General features: G+C 40.9%; 2 protein-coding genes across 4 annotated transcripts in view; one reads left to right on the forward strand and one right to left on the reverse strand.

Annotated features, from left to right (window-relative positions):
- Positions 1-17,041, forward strand: part of SSBP4 (single stranded DNA binding protein 4) — a 584,851-nt gene that overhangs the window by 479,052 nt on the left and 88,758 nt on the right. The window lies entirely within an intron of this gene.
- Positions 1-17,041, reverse strand: part of FKBP8 (FKBP prolyl isomerase 8) — a 35,331-nt gene that overhangs the window by 6,664 nt on the left and 11,626 nt on the right. For all 3 annotated transcript variants that reach the window (XM_075282210.1, XM_075282193.1, XM_075282201.1), the window contains exons 3-6: positions 14,645-14,814; positions 10,711-10,799; positions 9,342-9,559; positions 3,107-3,279 (exon numbers count right to left, since the gene is read on the reverse strand). In XM_075282210.1, the coding sequence (XP_075138311.1) occupies positions 3,107-3,279; positions 9,342-9,559; positions 10,711-10,799; positions 14,645-14,814 (650 nt within the window). The remainder of the gene's footprint in view (positions 1-3,106; positions 3,280-9,341; positions 9,560-10,710; positions 10,800-14,644; positions 14,815-17,041) is intronic.

The following is a 17,041-nucleotide window of genomic DNA, read 5'->3' on the forward strand; positions in this document are numbered from 1 at the left end:
ACTTCTTTAATAGATTATGGGACCCAGTGATTTACACTATTTGTGTGGAAAACCTCTTTGTGCTAGAAAGACATCTAGTGAAATTTTCAAGAAATGAACAGGTCACAAAACAATTTATATAAACAAAAAGTACTAATAATAATCTATAAGTGATCGGTAACATTACTATAAATGTAATCTACATCATTTGCCACTTGGCTTCATTAAATGTGTAATGAAAAGAGATTCAAAATATTTAGCACGGACTGTGCTGTTATTTAGTCCCTCCCTGTTGTCCCCGTTTTAGATCCCCTGATGAGTACCTGAATAGTGTGACACTTATAGAGATATCAAACATGATAGTTTGTGGTACTACCCTTGTTAGGGCAGAAGTTTAGGATTCCAGGGGTTGGTGGACAGAGTGAGGGCCACCCTACAGTTTCACCCCACGTGATCTACCCTGTGAATCAATCCAGTCTATTTTAATATTTGTATTGGACCACAACTTTCCTCAAACTTTTTCAAGTTATGTTTTAACGATTTCATTTTTCTAGATAATGGGATTTATACTAGCTGCTTAACTACACCTTATCATTGGAGTGCCAGGAAATACCATACTTCCTTATACAATGCTGTATTAACTTGCATGGTGATGAGACTCAAAAGCCATAACCTTTTTACTTTTTCATCGACTTAGCCATGCAAAGACTTGATTTTGCAGGGCAAATTGAATGTTCTAACACAATTTTTTTTATTTTTTCAAGTAATAATCTATTAAAAACTTTAGATGTAGGCTATGTGAGAACATGACAGGCAGAGGCTGGAATCACACTATATCTCCCCCAGATTTTTAACTTGTGTGTGTTCCAGGGCAGGTCTTGAGTAAGCCTCAGCCCCATGTGTGGGTCCTGGGCTCATTACTGGGTCAGAAAAGGCTGCAGATCCTGCACTTCAGGGCAAATCCAGGGAGTGAGAGGAGGTGTCTGGGTCTGGTGAGACGGTATCGTACTTAGTGGTTTATTTGTGTGCCTGTTAGCCACATGTACAGTCATGGCCAAAAGTTTTGAGAATGACACAAATATTATATTTTCACATGATCTGCTGCCCTATGGTTTTTATGTGTTTGTCAGATGTTTTTATCACATACAGAAATATAATTGCAATCATATTATGAGTAACAAAAGCTTATATTGACAGTTAGAATGAGTTAATGCAGCAAGTCAATATTTGCAGTGTTGACCCTTCTTCTTCAGGACCTCTGCAATTGTCCCTGGCATGCTCTCAATCAACTTCTGGACCAAATCCTGACTGATAGCAATCCATTCTTGCACAATCAATGCTTGCATTTTGTCAGAATTTGTAGGTTTTTGTTTGTCCACCCATCTCTTGATGATTGACCACAAGTTCTCAATGGGATTAAGATCTGGGGAGTTTCCAGGCCATGGACCCAAAATCTCTACGTTTTGTTCCCTGAGCCATTTAGTTAACACCTTTGCTTTATGGCAAGGTGCTCCATCATGCTGGAAAAGGCATTGTTGATCGCTAAACTGCTCTTGGACGGTTGGGAGAAGTTGATCTTGGAGGACATTCTGGTACCATTCTTTATTTATGGCTGTGTTTTTAGGCAAGACTGTGAGAGAGCCGATTCCCTTGGCTGAGAAGCAACCCCACACATGAATGGTTTCAGGATGCTTTACAGTTGGCATGAGACAAGACTGGTGGTAGCGCTCACCTCGTCTTCTCCGAATAATCTTTCCAGATGTCCCAAACAATCAAAAAGGGGATTCATCAGAGAAAATGACTTTACCCCAGTCCTCAGCAGTCCACTCCCTGCAGAATATCAGTCTGTCCCTGATGTTTTTCTGGAGAGAAGTGGCTTCTGTGCTGCCCTCCTTGAGACCAGGTCTTGCTCCAAGAGTCTCCGCCTCACAGTGCGTGCAGATGCACTCACACCTGCCTGCTGCCATTCCTGAGCAAGGTCTGCACTGCTGGTAGCTCGATCCCGCAGCTGAAACACTTTTAAGAGACTGTCCTGGTGCTTGCTGGTCTTTCTTGGGCGCCCTGGAGCCTTTTTGCCAACAATGGAACCTCTCTCCTTGAAGTTCTTGATGATGCGATAAATTGTTGTCTGAGGTGCAGTATTTCTAGCTGCGATACTCTTCCCTGTTAGGCCATTTTTGTGCAGTGCAATGATGACTGCATGTGTTTCTTTAGAGATAACCATGGTGAACAGAAGAGAAACAATGATGCCAAGCACCAGCCTCCTTTTAAAGTGTCCAGTGGTGTCATTCTTACTTAATCATGACAGATTGATCTCCAGCCCTGTCCTCATCAACACCCACACCGGTGTTAATGGAGCAATCACTGAAACGATGTTAGCTGGTCCTTTTAAGGCAGGGCTGCAATGATGTTGAAATGTGTTTTGGGGGATAAAGTTCATTTTCTAGGTAAATATTGACTTTGTATGTAATTGCTGTTAAGCTGATCACTCTTTATAACATTCTGGAGTATATGCAAATTGCCATTAGAAAAACTGAAGCAGTAGACTTTGTAAAAATTAATATTTGTATCATTCTCAAAACTTTTGGCAATGAATGTATAGTTCATCTTTACTGTTTAGTTAGTTGCACAGATGAGCAGGATTTTGTTTCTTTTTGTTTTACCAGAAGTTAAGGCTGTATTTTATTTTGCTCATTTTGTGCCTGAAGTCGAGGTTTATTTTCCATTTTTTTTTCTAAATAAAGCAGTTTGCTGTATATATTGTGTCACAGTCTCTGACTGGTTGGGCCCGTACCACTGCTGCTACCGAGCTAACTTTACCACAGCAGTAATGGGAAACAATGCAATTCTGTTATTGAATTTTCAATTCTGTAGTTCAGTAGCTAATAGCTTTGATTAAAAATACTGCCTACTATGGCTTTTAGCAGTGGGTTTCAACAGTAAAACTAGATCAGCACCAGAGGCATATAGAGGGACTAACTTCTAAACTAGCAACATAATGCCCCATGCCACACATGTATAAAGGGTGTCACCAAGAAATTAACCAATAGAAATGATAGATTATCTGATGACAAGTAACTTTCTACTTTAAGTTAAAGTGAATCATAATTTTCTGCATTTTTATTACCTTTCCCTTCCTGAACAAGGCCTTGATGTTCTCTGGCTGTTGCTCCAGCACCATATTACATGACTTTAGAGCAGCTTCAAAGTGGTCCAGCTTTAGCTGTGAAGCTGCCAGGTTATTCAGGCACTTCATTTTAACGTCCAACAATTCATTCTCTTCCTCGGGTGTAAAATCAACTACGTAAAAGAAAAGCAGCAATAAGACGACAGGAGTCATTTTATTATTTACAACCACTCAATATGTGGGGACATTTAGAACATTCATAACCCAACTACATCAGAGTATTCTTAGGAGCATACACACTTTGCTGCACATAAGAATCATAGCATAAGCACAGTGTGAAGGCTCCCTAGAGACATGGCATATACTGCTGAGGTACACACACCACACATTCTATTCTATTTTACATTGTGAGACCTTAATGTTTGCTAGTGTGTCACCATACCCATTATGGTGTGAATGCATTGACAAATATAGCATCCCTGCCAAATACCATATTCATGAAGCTCCTGGGTGAATTATCTGGAAACTTATAATTAAAGCAATTAGTGGTTCAATTCTTCACTTTTATTTTCAGCGCACTGTTGGCTTTCTAGCAGTATATAAAACCTTATGTGCAAGAGGTCATGAAGGGTCTTCTTTAAACTCAGTTTTAGAGGAGTTCTTATGCAGCAGGGGGCCAAACTGAAGCAACAAAGGGGGCTAGTTATCTCACAACTTATGGACCATATATGCTCTCTGGAAGAGAGACAACTTTTCCAACCGCTGCAGACAACTGTTGTTTTGGCAAACGCTCCCCAATTGGTCCAAGAGATCACTCTTGCCATTTCTTGGATGATGTGTAATCTATCCCTTAGCATGAGGGGCCCACTTACATCTGTAAGTTAATATTTCAGGTCAGGTCCTGATATAGACAACCTGATTGTGTGCCCTAATTTGGTTCTGATTTTAATCAATGTCAACATAAACACCTTTACTTAACCCCTTAGCGACCTTTGACGTACTATTACGTCATAGACGCGAGGTACTTCGCGCACCATGAAGTAATATTACGTCATGGTGATTCCGCCCGCTCACTAGCTGAGCGGGCGGAATCGGAACTGAGTGATAGCTGTTACTGACAGCTATCACCCTTTTCCATAACCTCCGGTCAGTACTTTTACCGATCGGAGGTTTTAACCCTTTGATTGTGATGGTCAAACATGACCACCGCAAACAAAGGGTGCCGCGATCTCTCCCCCCCCCGCCGGCACCCCCGGACCGAGATTGGGGGGTGCCGGTATCTGTAATACGTAGTCTGGGGTCTGGTTAGTGACCCCAGACAGCCCTGAGCACTCACTTACTTACCTGGTGCTCCCGGCGTCTTCTGGAAGTGAGCTGTCCCGTCCTCACAGCTCACTTCCTGTGTCTAGAGTGAGACACATGCAGGCTGTCACTGCAGCCTGTGTCTCAGTCTAGAGTAGAGAATCAGTGATGCAATCTTCACTGATCCATAGGGACACAAGAACAAGTAAAAAAAAAAAAAGTGTAAAAAAAAAAAAAAGTATTTGAAAACAATTAATAAAGTTATAAAGTCCCAAAAATCCCTTTTTTCTATAAAAAATGAATTATGTAAAAAACACAAAAAATTAATAAAAACAACACATATTTGGTATTGTCGCGTCCGTAACAACCTGTACAACAAAACTGAAACAATATTTAATGTACACAGTGAACGGCGGTAAAAAATAACGGAAAAAACCCGCCGGAAGTAGTGATTTTTCGCCATCTCACCTTACAAAATGTGCTATAAAAAGTGATCAAAAAGTCATATGCACCCCAAAATAGTACCAATAAAATGCACAGGTTGTCCTGCAAAAAATAAGCCCTCAACCAACACTGTCAAGCGAAAAATAAAAATGTTACGCCTCTCAGAAGATGGCGATGCAAAAATCACTGATTTATGTCCCCAAATGTGTTTTTGTTCTGCAGACTTAGAATCGCATAAAAAAATAACATAAATGAGGTATCGCCGTAACCGTACCAACCCGCAGAATAAAGGTCACATGTTACTTATACTGTACGCTGCATGGCGAAAAATGTAAAAGGTAAAACTCAATACCAGAATTGATTTTTTCTCTTTTAAATCCAGCAAAAAAAGAGTTAATAAAATGTAATCAGTAAGTTTTAGGCACCCCAAGATGGTGTCATTACAAAATACATCGCATCCCGCAAACAACAAGCCCTTATATGGCCACGTCAGCAGAAAAATAAAGAAAATATAGCCTCTACCAATGTGAAGACAAAATCACGCAAAATCGCCAAATCATTAGAACACAACTGGGTGCGGCAGGCAGGGAATGTATAAGCTGTGCAAGCGAATATCAGGGGACACCCTATATTTACAGCTTATGAGGGAAAATATACCAGAAGTGACCCCCAAAGTGACCCCAGTGTGACTCCCCCAATCATAGGAGCTACTGGGGGTACAGTAGGGAATTTAGTGTCTGCAATGTCCTCCGCACCGCTTATATATTCCCTCTTCGCCATCCGCTGTGCAGTCACGTCCGGGATACTAATACTACACTACACCCCCTGATAAATTCTTTTAGGGGTGCAGTTTTCAAACTGCGGTCACTCCTTTGGGGAATCCACTTTTCTGGTACCTTACAGGCTCTACAAACATGACATGGCGTCTAGATACCAAACATCTGAATCTGTACTCCAAAAGCCGCATTGCGCTCCTTCCCTTCTGCCCCCTGCTGTGTGCCCAAACTGCAGTTTATGCCACATGTATGACACATGTATGACACTGGTGTAACCGGGGTAATGTCATATGTGAGTATAAACTGATATTAGGGCACATATATGACACTGGTGTACCCCGGATAACGTACGTAATGTCATATGTGGGTATAAACTGATATTAGGGCCCAGCCAGACACAGAAGGGAAGAAGGTTATTTGGTTTTTGGAGCACAGACTTAGACGGTTTGGTTTTTGGATGCCATGGCACTTTTGCAGAGACTCTAAAATTTCCCCTACAAAATGGGGTCACTTCTTGGGGAATTCCAGTTTACTGGCACCTCCAGGGCTCTGCAAAAACAACATGGCGCCCAGGAAGTCCCTCTAAATCTGTACCCCAAAAGCTAAAAAGCGCAGTGCTCCTTCCCTTCTGAGCCCTGCTGTGCGCCCAAGCAGCAGTTTATACCCACATATATAATTTTTTTGCCCCTCGGGAAGGCCCACTTAATAGTTTTAGGAGTGCAGGTCTCTGACAACACAAAGTGGGTGCAATGCATTGGATACCAAAATGGCATATTTCTTTAAAAATTTCAATTTTTGGGAAGCATTTTTAGTCTCAAAATCATGGGGTATAATATGGGGTATTGCCGTGTTCAGGGGAAATTGTGTAACAAACTGTGGGGGGCTCTTAATTCTCTAACTACTTGCAAAAATTAAAAATATGGCGCTAAATGGACGATTTATTGGAAAAAAAGTAATTTTTCAATTTCACATCTCAATGGTAAAAAAATCTGTGAAACACCTGTAGGGTCCAAGTGCTCACTAAACCCCTTGATAAATTCCTTGAGGGGTCTAGTTTTCAAAATGGGGTCGTTTTTTTTTTTTTTTTGGGGGGGGGGGGGGGTTTCCACTGTTCTAGCACTTCAGGGGCTCTCCAAATGCAACATGGTGCCTGAAACAGATTTCAGCTAAATTTGCCCTCCAAAATCCCAACAGCGATCCTTCAGCTCTGGACTTTACAGTGTGCCCATACATCACTTTACATCCACATGTGGGGCATTTCTGTAGTTGGGGCAAAGTGCTTGACAATTTGTGGGGTGCATTTTCTTTTTTAACCCCTTGTGGAAATGCATAATTTGGGGTTAAAGCTACATTTTATAGCAAAAAAATGTCACTTTTCCTTTTGTTGGGCCAATTCTGTTACACTCCTGTAGGGTCAAAGGGCTCACTAAACCCCTTGGTAAATTCCTTGAGGGGTATAGTTTCCAAAATGGGGTGACATTTTGGGGGTTTCCACTGTTTTGGCACATTGGGGGCTCTGCAAAAGGGACATGGTGCCTGAAAAGTATTCTAGTAAAATCTGGCCTACAAAATCCAATTAGCGCTCCATCCGTTCTGAGAGCGACCGTGTGCCCGTACATTAGGGTACCAGCACATACGGGGTATTGTCGTGTTCGGGAGAAATTGTGAAACAAAATGTGGGGTGCAGTTTCTCCTTTAACCCTTTGTGAAGATGAAAAATTTGGGGCTACAGTGACATTTTATTATAAAAAAAGTAATTTTTCATTTTCACATCTCAATGGTAAAAAAATCTGTGAAACACCTGTAGGGTCCAAGTGCTCACTATACCCCTTGATAAATTCCTTGAGGGGTCTAGTTTCCAAAATGGGGTGATATTTTGGGGTTTTCCACTGTTTTGGCACCTTGGGGGCTTTGCAATCGGGGCATGGCGCCTGAAAAATATTCTAGCAAAATCTGGCCTACAAAATCCAATTAGTGCTCCATCCGCTCTGAGAGCGACCGTGTGCCCGTACATTAGGGTACCAGCACATATGGGGTATTGTCGTGTTCGGGAGAAATTGTGTAACAAAATGTGGGGTGCAGTTTCTCCTTTAAACCTTAGTAAATGTGTAAATTCTAGGGCTAAATGAATATATTAGTGACAGAAATTGAAAAATGTAAATTTGACCTCCATTTTGTTTTAATTGTTGTGAAATGCTGAAAGGGTTAAGAAACTTTCTAACTGCTGTTTTAGATTCTTTCAGGAGTGCAGTTTTTAGAATGGGGTGACTTTTGGGGGGTTTTATTAGAGAGGCCTTTCAAGTTCCCTTCAGAACTGAACTGGTCCCTTGAAAAATGTGTTTTGGAAATTTTCTTGAAAATTTGGAAAATTACTGCTTGACTTGTAAGCCTTATAATATCTGAAAAAAATGAAAGGGTGCTTAAAATTTGATTGCTACATAAATCAGAGACATGGTTAATTATATTTATGAAAAAATTCGGGTAGTATGACTTTCTATTTGAAAGGCTTGCAATTTCAAAGTTTGAAAACTGCATTTTTTTCAAAATTTTCACCAAATTTCCTATTTTTTCATAATTAAAGACAAAACATATCAACGAAAATTTACTACTGACATGAAGTACAATGTGTTACGAAAAAACAATCTCAGAATCACTTGTGTAAGTTAAAGCGTCTCAAAGTTATCGCCATTTAAAGTGACACATGTCAGATTTGAAAAAAGAGGCCTGGTCCTTAAGTCACTTTTGGGCTGTGTCTCTAAGGGGTTAAAGAGGACCTTTCACCTTTTTGCCCACAGGCAGTTCTATACACTGCCGGAAAGCTGACAGTGCGCTGAGTTCAGCGCACTGTCGGCTTTCCCGATCTGGGCCCAGTGTGAAGAGCTTACGGTCCGGTACCGTAGCTCTTCTATGGTCAGAAGGGCATTTCTGACACTCAGTCAGAGACATCCTTCTTCACAGCACAGCCAATTGTGCTGTGCTGTGAGAGCCGGGAGGAACGCCCCCCTCCATCTGCTCACAGTGCTGGTCCATAGACGAGCATGATCAGGGAGGGAGGGGGCGTTCCTCCCGGCTCTCACAGCACAGTGCGATTGGCTGTGCTGTGAAGAAGGACGTCTCTGGCTAACTGTCAGAAACGCCCTTCTGACCATAGAAGAGCTACGGTACCGGACCGTAAGCTCTTCACACCGGCACAGATCGGGAAAGCCGACAGTGTGCTGAACTCAGCGCACTGTCAGCTTTCCGGCAGTGTATAGAACTGCCTGTGGGCAAAATGGTGAAAGGTCCTCAAAGTAAATGACTCAAAAAAGAGGTTTTGAATATATCCTTTGAGGGCAATTTGTTTGCTCAGAATTATTATACCTAAAAATCAATGAGACCTATACAGGTTCAATTACTTTCCCATTTTGTAATGCACCATACAATACTTCTGGATTGGCAGAATAAATGCACTTTCAAGCTTTTAATACATTTTTCAAACAATAGCAGTTGTAGCTATGTTATTTATTGCTGTTCATTGCTTAGATGCCTTTCATAAACTCTCCCCATACACGAAAGTCAATACAGAAAATGTGGGAGCTCTTGTCCACACTAACATCACAGGTTGTACGATGCAACCATTAGATTATCACATAATTCTCTGTTGGTTTCATTGTCATCTCAATTTCAACTATTTTCTCGTAACATAAGAACCCTCTCAAACTATACATACACACCTTTGGAGCTGGAGTTGACAATCCCCAAAGCTATATCATATGAGTTTATAGCAAACATGTAATCTGCCTGCTGGTAATAGAAATTTCCACGTTCTCGCTTCTTGTTGGCCAAGGTCAGCTTTTCCTGCCCAGTTAATAGTTCCAAATCTGAAACATCCTTTACGTCAAGCAGAGTCACCTCAAGGACTAGGTTGGCATTAGGCAAGATATTTGGACTCCTTGAAGACAATAAAGAAACCAATTATGTTAATTGTCTGTTCAGACAATGGTGAACCACATCGGAAGCCCAACTCCCATCAAACCTAAGGGCTAGTACACACGGGGCATGGGATGGCGTATTTTGGTACTGATTTAGAATAGGACCAAAATGCGCCTGCCGCGACTGTCGCAGCTTCTGACAGTCGCGACTTCCCACTCCGAAGTAGGTACAAAAGAATGGGCCTAGTCCGGTGGGTGCTGCCGCATGAATAAGCCGCGGAATCCTCCTGAAGAAAGGGCAGCTCGCTTCTTTTTTTTTGTGAGCGGCAACATACCGCTCACGGAAAAAAGGAAGCTGGTGGTCTACATAGACCTCTATTCTGAGGGGGCGAATTCTGACGTGTATTCAGCGCCAAAATCTGCTCCGTCTTGCCCCCGTGTGAACGAGCCCTAAAAATTCATTACCATATATATTCTCGAGTATAAGCCGAATTTTTCAGCACAGTTTTTTTTAACGTATAGAATCTCCCATAAAATAGTGGGGGAAAAAAAGGCTTTAAAAAAAATAGAATTAAAAAAAAAAAAAGTAAATAAAAGTTCTAAATCCCTCCTTTTCCTAGAATACATATAAAAGTAGAAAATGACTGTGACACACATACACATTAGGTATCCCTGTGTCTGAAAGTGCCCGGTCTACTGAATATAGGGTATCTGCAGTGCTCCTGTTCCATCGGGAAAGGGTTAATAGGAGCACTGCAGATACCCTATATTCAGCCAGGCTGAAATCCAAGTGGGGGAAAAAACTCAGTTCTCAGGCTCAGGGAAGGGGCAGACAGACAACCAAAACACCCCCTTCCCTTCCCCAGCACCCAGCATTCCCCCCCCCCCCCCCCTCCCGGCTTATACTCCAGTCAATAAGTTTTCCCAGTTTTTTGTGGTAAAATTAGGGGCCTCGGTTTATATTCGGGTCGGCTTATACTCGAGTATATACGGCACTTATGGCTGTTAATCCTAGTTAACCATCCTCAAACTCACAGGATGGGATTGAAGATAATGAGTGACAGTCAATCACGTTGAAAGGGTTTTTTTTTCCCTACTATAACTTTTTATTTACACATGAGTCGCTCCTAATTCAGGCTGAGTGGTAGACAATAAGTAGCTAAATACCTACCTGCCTTCTTTCCCATAGCAATATTTAGAATTTGCTTCAATAAGAACAGTTTCCTCAGTCTCCATGAGCTGAACACACAGATCCAGGGCCTAGAAAAAAAAAACACACAAATAATTGCCAGATCACTAGAAACTCACTTTTACCCCCTTTCAATTGGAGCATTTGCCATTCATCATGGGAATATATGCATCAATTGATAACTTGCGGTTATAATTGCCCTTGCATATTGCTGGACTGTCCCAGTCGCAGAGCTCACACAAAGCACACAATGGCAATGCAAGTCCTAAGTAAAGATTCACCTTAACTGTCAATTCATGGACACAGAAAGCAATTACTAAAACAGACAGGTCTAGAGAGTTAACTGGTCATCTTTACAGGGCATGCCCTTGATACAAAACATTAGCTGAGAGGGAGGAAGAAAGAAATAAAACCACTACACTCATTTGAGTACCAGCACTACAGGTCCATTCTCTGCCATCTCCAGTCTACACTTGAGCCAAAGTCATAACGTCCTGTTTATCAGCACCCGACCACTAAAGAGGCCAATGACTGTCGTCTTATGACTACTGTGTAACCAAACGAAAAATCACTTCCAGCCCGGTAACTGATTTTACTAATTTTATTGTTGCAAAAACCGCTTCATAAAATAAATAATAGCGTTATTTCCTGCTCCCCACTGTACACGACCACAGTCTCAAAGAGAAGTTTAAAATGTGTTTCAGCCATAATGTGTTGATTAGCAGCCAAAAAATTATAGGAGACTATGTACAGTGTATGTAAGTAGCATTTTATTAAAAAATAAAAAAGTAATTTTTCATTTTCACATCCCAATGGTTTAAAATTATGTGAAACACTTTTAGGGTCAAACTGCTCACTATACACCTTGATAATTTTCTTGAGGGGTCTAGTTTACAAAATGGGGTCATTTTGGGGGAGGTTTCCACTGTTCTGGCACTTACAGGGCTCTGCAAATGCAACATGTACCTGAAACAGATTCCAGCATAATCTGCCGTCCAAAATCCCAATAACGCTCCTTCCATTCTGATCCCTACTTTGTCCTCATACATCAGTTTACATCCACATGTGGGATAATTTCATGCTTGAAAGAGATTGCATAGCAGAATGCATTATCTCCATTAACACCTTGTGAATGTGTAAATTCTATGGCTATATGAATATATTAACAGAAATTGAAACGTGTAAATTTGACCTTCATTTTGTTTTAATTTCTGTGAGATGCTGAAAGGGTTAAAAAGCGTTCTAAATGCGGTTTTGAATTCTTTCTGGACTGCAGGTTTCAGAATGGGGTGACTTATGGGGGTTCCTATTACAGAGACCTTTCAAGGCCCCTTGAAAAATGTGTTTTGGAAATATCTTTGAAAATTTAGAAAACTACTGCTTGACTTGTAAGACTTAATCAGAAAAAAAATTAAAAGATGATTAACCCCTACCCGACATTTGCTGTAAAAGTATGGCAGATGTTGGGTGTTTAAATATGGCGGGAGTCAAGGGATGGCTAAGGCAAGTAAAGCTGACCGAGGCGCCATTTTACAGGTGGCGCATGGGTGCCACAAGCACCTGGAGCAAGATCCGGGGCTGCCATCTCGTTACTATGACAGCCAGGAGCCTTGCGAAGTCTCCCATGCTTGTCTTTTGTATATTTCTATTGCAGGCTGCTTTAGGTAGCTAATAGAAATTGCAATAGAAATGTTGTTTTTTTTTGCAATGCATTAGTATTGCAATGCATAAGAGATCAGACCCCTGGGGTTCAACCCCCCTAGGGGGAGGGGTCTAAGAAATGCAAAATAAATAAATAAATAGCAATAAAAAATATCTAAAAATAAATAATAAAAGTTCAAATCACCCTCCTTTCCCTAAAACACATATAAAAGTAATTAAAGGGGTTGTCCCATCACAAGGCTCCTATCTATACTGCTGGTTAATATGGATGTAAGACTTTTCCTAAATACACTGCTTCAGCAAAATTGCTTTGTCCAATATCTTACTTTACTCAATTCATTGTTGACACAGCCCTTGACTTATCTGCTCAAAAGTCAAGTGATGTATCTGCCTTCTCTCAGGGGGGAGGGAGGAGGGGCTAAGTGCAGGGGAGCGAGCCCGTGTTTCTAGCTATTCCTGTGTCTACACCGCCTGACCTACCTCCCTGCTCTCAGATAGAAGAGAGGAGCTGCTTTCAGCCGTCTTCTGTTCTCCCAGTTATAAGGCTAGCTAATTCAATTGTGTTCATTATGGCAGAGACAGGCAGTCTCTGTATGTAACACAGAATGGAGTTGCTGCTTCCTGTACTTCATCGTCCAATATGGGTGGGCGGAGCTACACACTAATTTGGGGGCGGAGCTAAACGGCATGTTGCATGTGAAACCCCGCCCACCAAATGATGCAAGAAACCAGGAAGAAAGAAGATTTTACAGCAGTGAAGACTGATGAGTATATGACGTGGGAATACCCCTTTAAATACTGTGAAACACACACATTAGGTATTCCTGTGTCCTAAAGAAACTGGTCTACAGATCTATAAAAATATTTTTTCTGTACGGTAAACGCTGTAGTGGGGAAAAAAAAGGAGCAAAAGTTCCCAACCGCCATTTTTTTCTTTTGACTGTTAAAGTGATCAATAGCAATTCCCCAAAATAGTATAACTAAAAAGTACACCTGGCCCTGCAAAGAAAAAGACGCCTTATGCATCCCTGTACACTGATATTTATATAATATATATATATATATATATATATATATATATATATATATATATATATATATATATATATATATATATAAGTTACAGGTGTCTTTTAGAAAAAAAAAAAATTTGCACAGTTTGGGATTTTTGTTAAGAGGTTAAAATGTAAATAAAACCGTATAAATTTATTATCCCCGGAATCGTACCAAAACATGGATTAATGGTAGCAAAATGAAGAAAAAGTTATCCTGCAAACATTAAAACCTCATACAGCTCTGAGCGCACAAATAAAAGCGTTATGGAGTTCGGAAGGAGGGGGGAATCATAAACAAGCAAAAAATTCCTCCGATGGGAAGGGGTTAAAGTTTGATTACAACAGGGGTGCTCACACTTTTTCAGCACGCGAGCTACTTATAAAATGACCAAGTCAAAATGATCTACTGTGTGGGCAGGGCCTGTCCGGTGTCTTGGTGGCGGAGCGGAGGGAAGAGCCGTTTGAATGGAGCCGGATACGGACGGCGCTGCAGGAGCTGGAGGGGAGACTGTGCTGCTGTGTGTGGTGAGTATGGCGGCTGTATGTCATAGGGAGCGGATACAAGGCGCAGTGTGAATAATGTCATTGTAATACACGGGTATATGATGTGTGCGGAGTCAGACTGCAGGCTACTATGGAGGAGGAGCAGCTGTCACTGAGGGCCCTGGCAGACACCGAGAGCAGGGAGCGCGATCTACCCATACTTCCTTTGCTATCGACCGGTAGATCGCGATCAACGTATTGGGCACCCCTGGATTACAACATAAAGCAGAGATATGATGAAATATACTTTTTCCAGACTTGTGTGTCACAAAAAAACACACTCACTTTGGTGACTTAAAGCGTCTCAAAGTTATTACCACAAAGATTTGTCAGATTTGAAGAATGAGGCCTGGTCATTAAGGTCATTTTAGGCTGTGTCCTTTAAGGGTTAATGTGACTGTTGGGGGGGGGGGGTTAAAGCAAGTCTAGCCACCATGGCTCTGGAGCTAGAGCTGTTTAAGCGACTGCTCCTTCTGTTGTTTCGCTGTATGTCTCCTTTGATCAAAGTCAGAGCAGGAGACATTCAAAACTCTCAGGAAGCTAGACAGTTCTCATATTGGCTGTATTGTTTCTTTCTAGAAGCAAGTTTTGTCACATAATGTCATGTCTTGCACTCTCATCTTACAATAGCCAGTATATATCAAACAGTAGATTACCTGGATTACATCACCATCTCCCAAAGTGAAAGTGAAGGAGCTAATGTCTTCTACAACACTGCCATTGTCTAGTGAGGTCTTCATTCGCACAGTGACATCTTGTCCTTTCCTTGGTCTGGTCTCAGGACCTTTGCCAGGAGTCAATACCTTCTTTTTCAGAAGCCCATTGCCTATAGTTGAAATAAAAAATCTGTCTCAAACTACAGCTGTTATATATATTAAATTTGCTAAATGTTATATTGCTTCAATCTTTGGAACAACTACAAAGAGGTCTGCTTTTTATTTGTTTATATCCAGATAGTAACCTATGTAGATCTTATAAATTAATAGGATTGGCTGAATGGATCAGATTCATAAAGTTTTCCATAAAATAAGAATCTGACAGAAATTGTCTGCCTTTTGCATATTTGAATACTAGTTTAGATAGATCAAAAGCATACACTCACACATAGATGGTTAAAAAGAAGCAATGGTATACTCATAATGACCAGTAGGGGACACAGCAGACCATATACCTACCCAAATTAAAATATTTAATTATTACGTGAGGTTTCAGGTCTCAAGGAAATTCCATGTTGGGATCAAGTTTCTAGGCTAGCATACACAAAATCAATTCTAAATCTCCATGCAGACTGTAAATGTATGCCAGACCTTTGGTAGCTTAATACAGTACCTGGGAGACCAGGTAAGGGATCAGTGTACTTACTGCATGATGGAATTTCCAAGCTGTTCTTCATATGAGGAGAACGCTCACCCACAATATACTGAATGTTAAAATATAATCTTACGCTTCTGAGCTGGTAGACACATAAGAGAAAAGCCATCTACAAACTAACCAATCAATAACCGAGGGATAGACCACTCTTAAGACCAGACATGGTCTCCATTTACCATATTTTGCCATAAAGCTGTTTTTGTAAATGCTAGTATTCCCCGAGAAATAATTCTGGAGAATCTTTTTTTTTTATAATTCTGCATCGTACAGTTCCTCTGTTATTCGGCTTAGACATTTATGAATAATTTGACAAATAGGTGTAACCATTTAGAAGAGCGTCTCTACAAAGTCTGACATTGTCCAAACAGTATTGCCAGTGCCAGACTGTGTAGGGGCATACCTCTCTGACAAGGAATGGCAACAGCGCAGATATTAGAACTGGTGCGCCAGAATTGCTATTCATGGGGTATACAAGTAGCTACTAAGAGATGTCAGGAATGATGACAGGTTCTGTGTGAGCCTAGCTAGATGGACTCACTAACAGCTTTTGTCCAGATCCTAAATCTATAATTTTACATATAAATATAAGTGTGTATATATATATATATATTGATATATATATATATATATATATATATATATTAGTTTAAATTTTTTATATATATAATTCAGAATTATTACTTTTGTATTCATTTTAATCTGGATGACAAAGGACATAATGCATACTGTTGTCACCAAGGCTATACGTCTTGCATCAATCCCATCAAGATTCTTCAAACTGGTTAAACTAAAAAATTAAAATGTATTTGTGAAGAAATCTTTCCAAATGATCTTCTAATAGAAAAGGCAAGTTTGTGTGTAAACACCATAAATACAGAAGTGACACAGAGAAAGATATATGTGCTGCCAGGAATCTCTGCCTGCTGTTTGCAGTGAAATGGCAATTTTACTGAACTGATATGCCTGGTTGAGCAGACTGGTTGCTTTTCTGACAAACTCACTAAAATAACTATAAGAGTTTAAAAAAAAAAAAAGTCCAGGATAAGTTTTTTTTTTTTTCGTTTTTTTTTGCAAGGGGGCTGCTGAGGAAGGTTGAAGATCAATCAATCAATGCTCACTTGTCCCTGATGCACCGCCGTCTCCCAGCGCGGTCTAGTCCTGCTGCTTCTGGATCTTGTTTTGATGGAAGTCTCCGCAGTGGCCTCAGTAAAGGACATGGAATGTGTAGTGACAAACAGGTAGTGACGTCCCATGTCCATTCCTGAGGCCGCTGATTGGCCTCAGCAGTCAAGTGTGGCGGGGACTTTGCCGGAAGATGACCCTGGGAGCAAAAGGACTGGATCACAGTGGGAGCACCGAAGCACCAGAGACATGAGAGTACGGGGTTGTTGTTATAGGGGGCTTTGTTTCTTTTCACCTTCCCTGGTACTCTTGCAAAAAAAAATGCTTATGGTGAACAACCTCTTTAACCATTTGCCCTGGGTCATAGAGCTTTATTTTTATTTCTCTCTTTACACAAAAAAGGAGGGAGAAACGTGTCTGCTTTTCATTTTTTTTTTTTTTTTTTTTAAATAACACCGTGCCAGAAAGGAAGGCACGCCACTACGACTCCCATAGCTGTGTACACAGCATTCACTGAGCAATGTATATAGTGAGGCAAACCATCCCTGCCTTCTCTCTGG

Source organism: Leptodactylus fuscus, chromosome 1 (assembly GCF_031893055.1).
Source record: "Leptodactylus fuscus isolate aLepFus1 chromosome 1, aLepFus1.hap2, whole genome shotgun sequence".
Taxonomy (NCBI): domain Eukaryota; kingdom Metazoa; phylum Chordata; class Amphibia; order Anura; family Leptodactylidae; genus Leptodactylus; species Leptodactylus fuscus.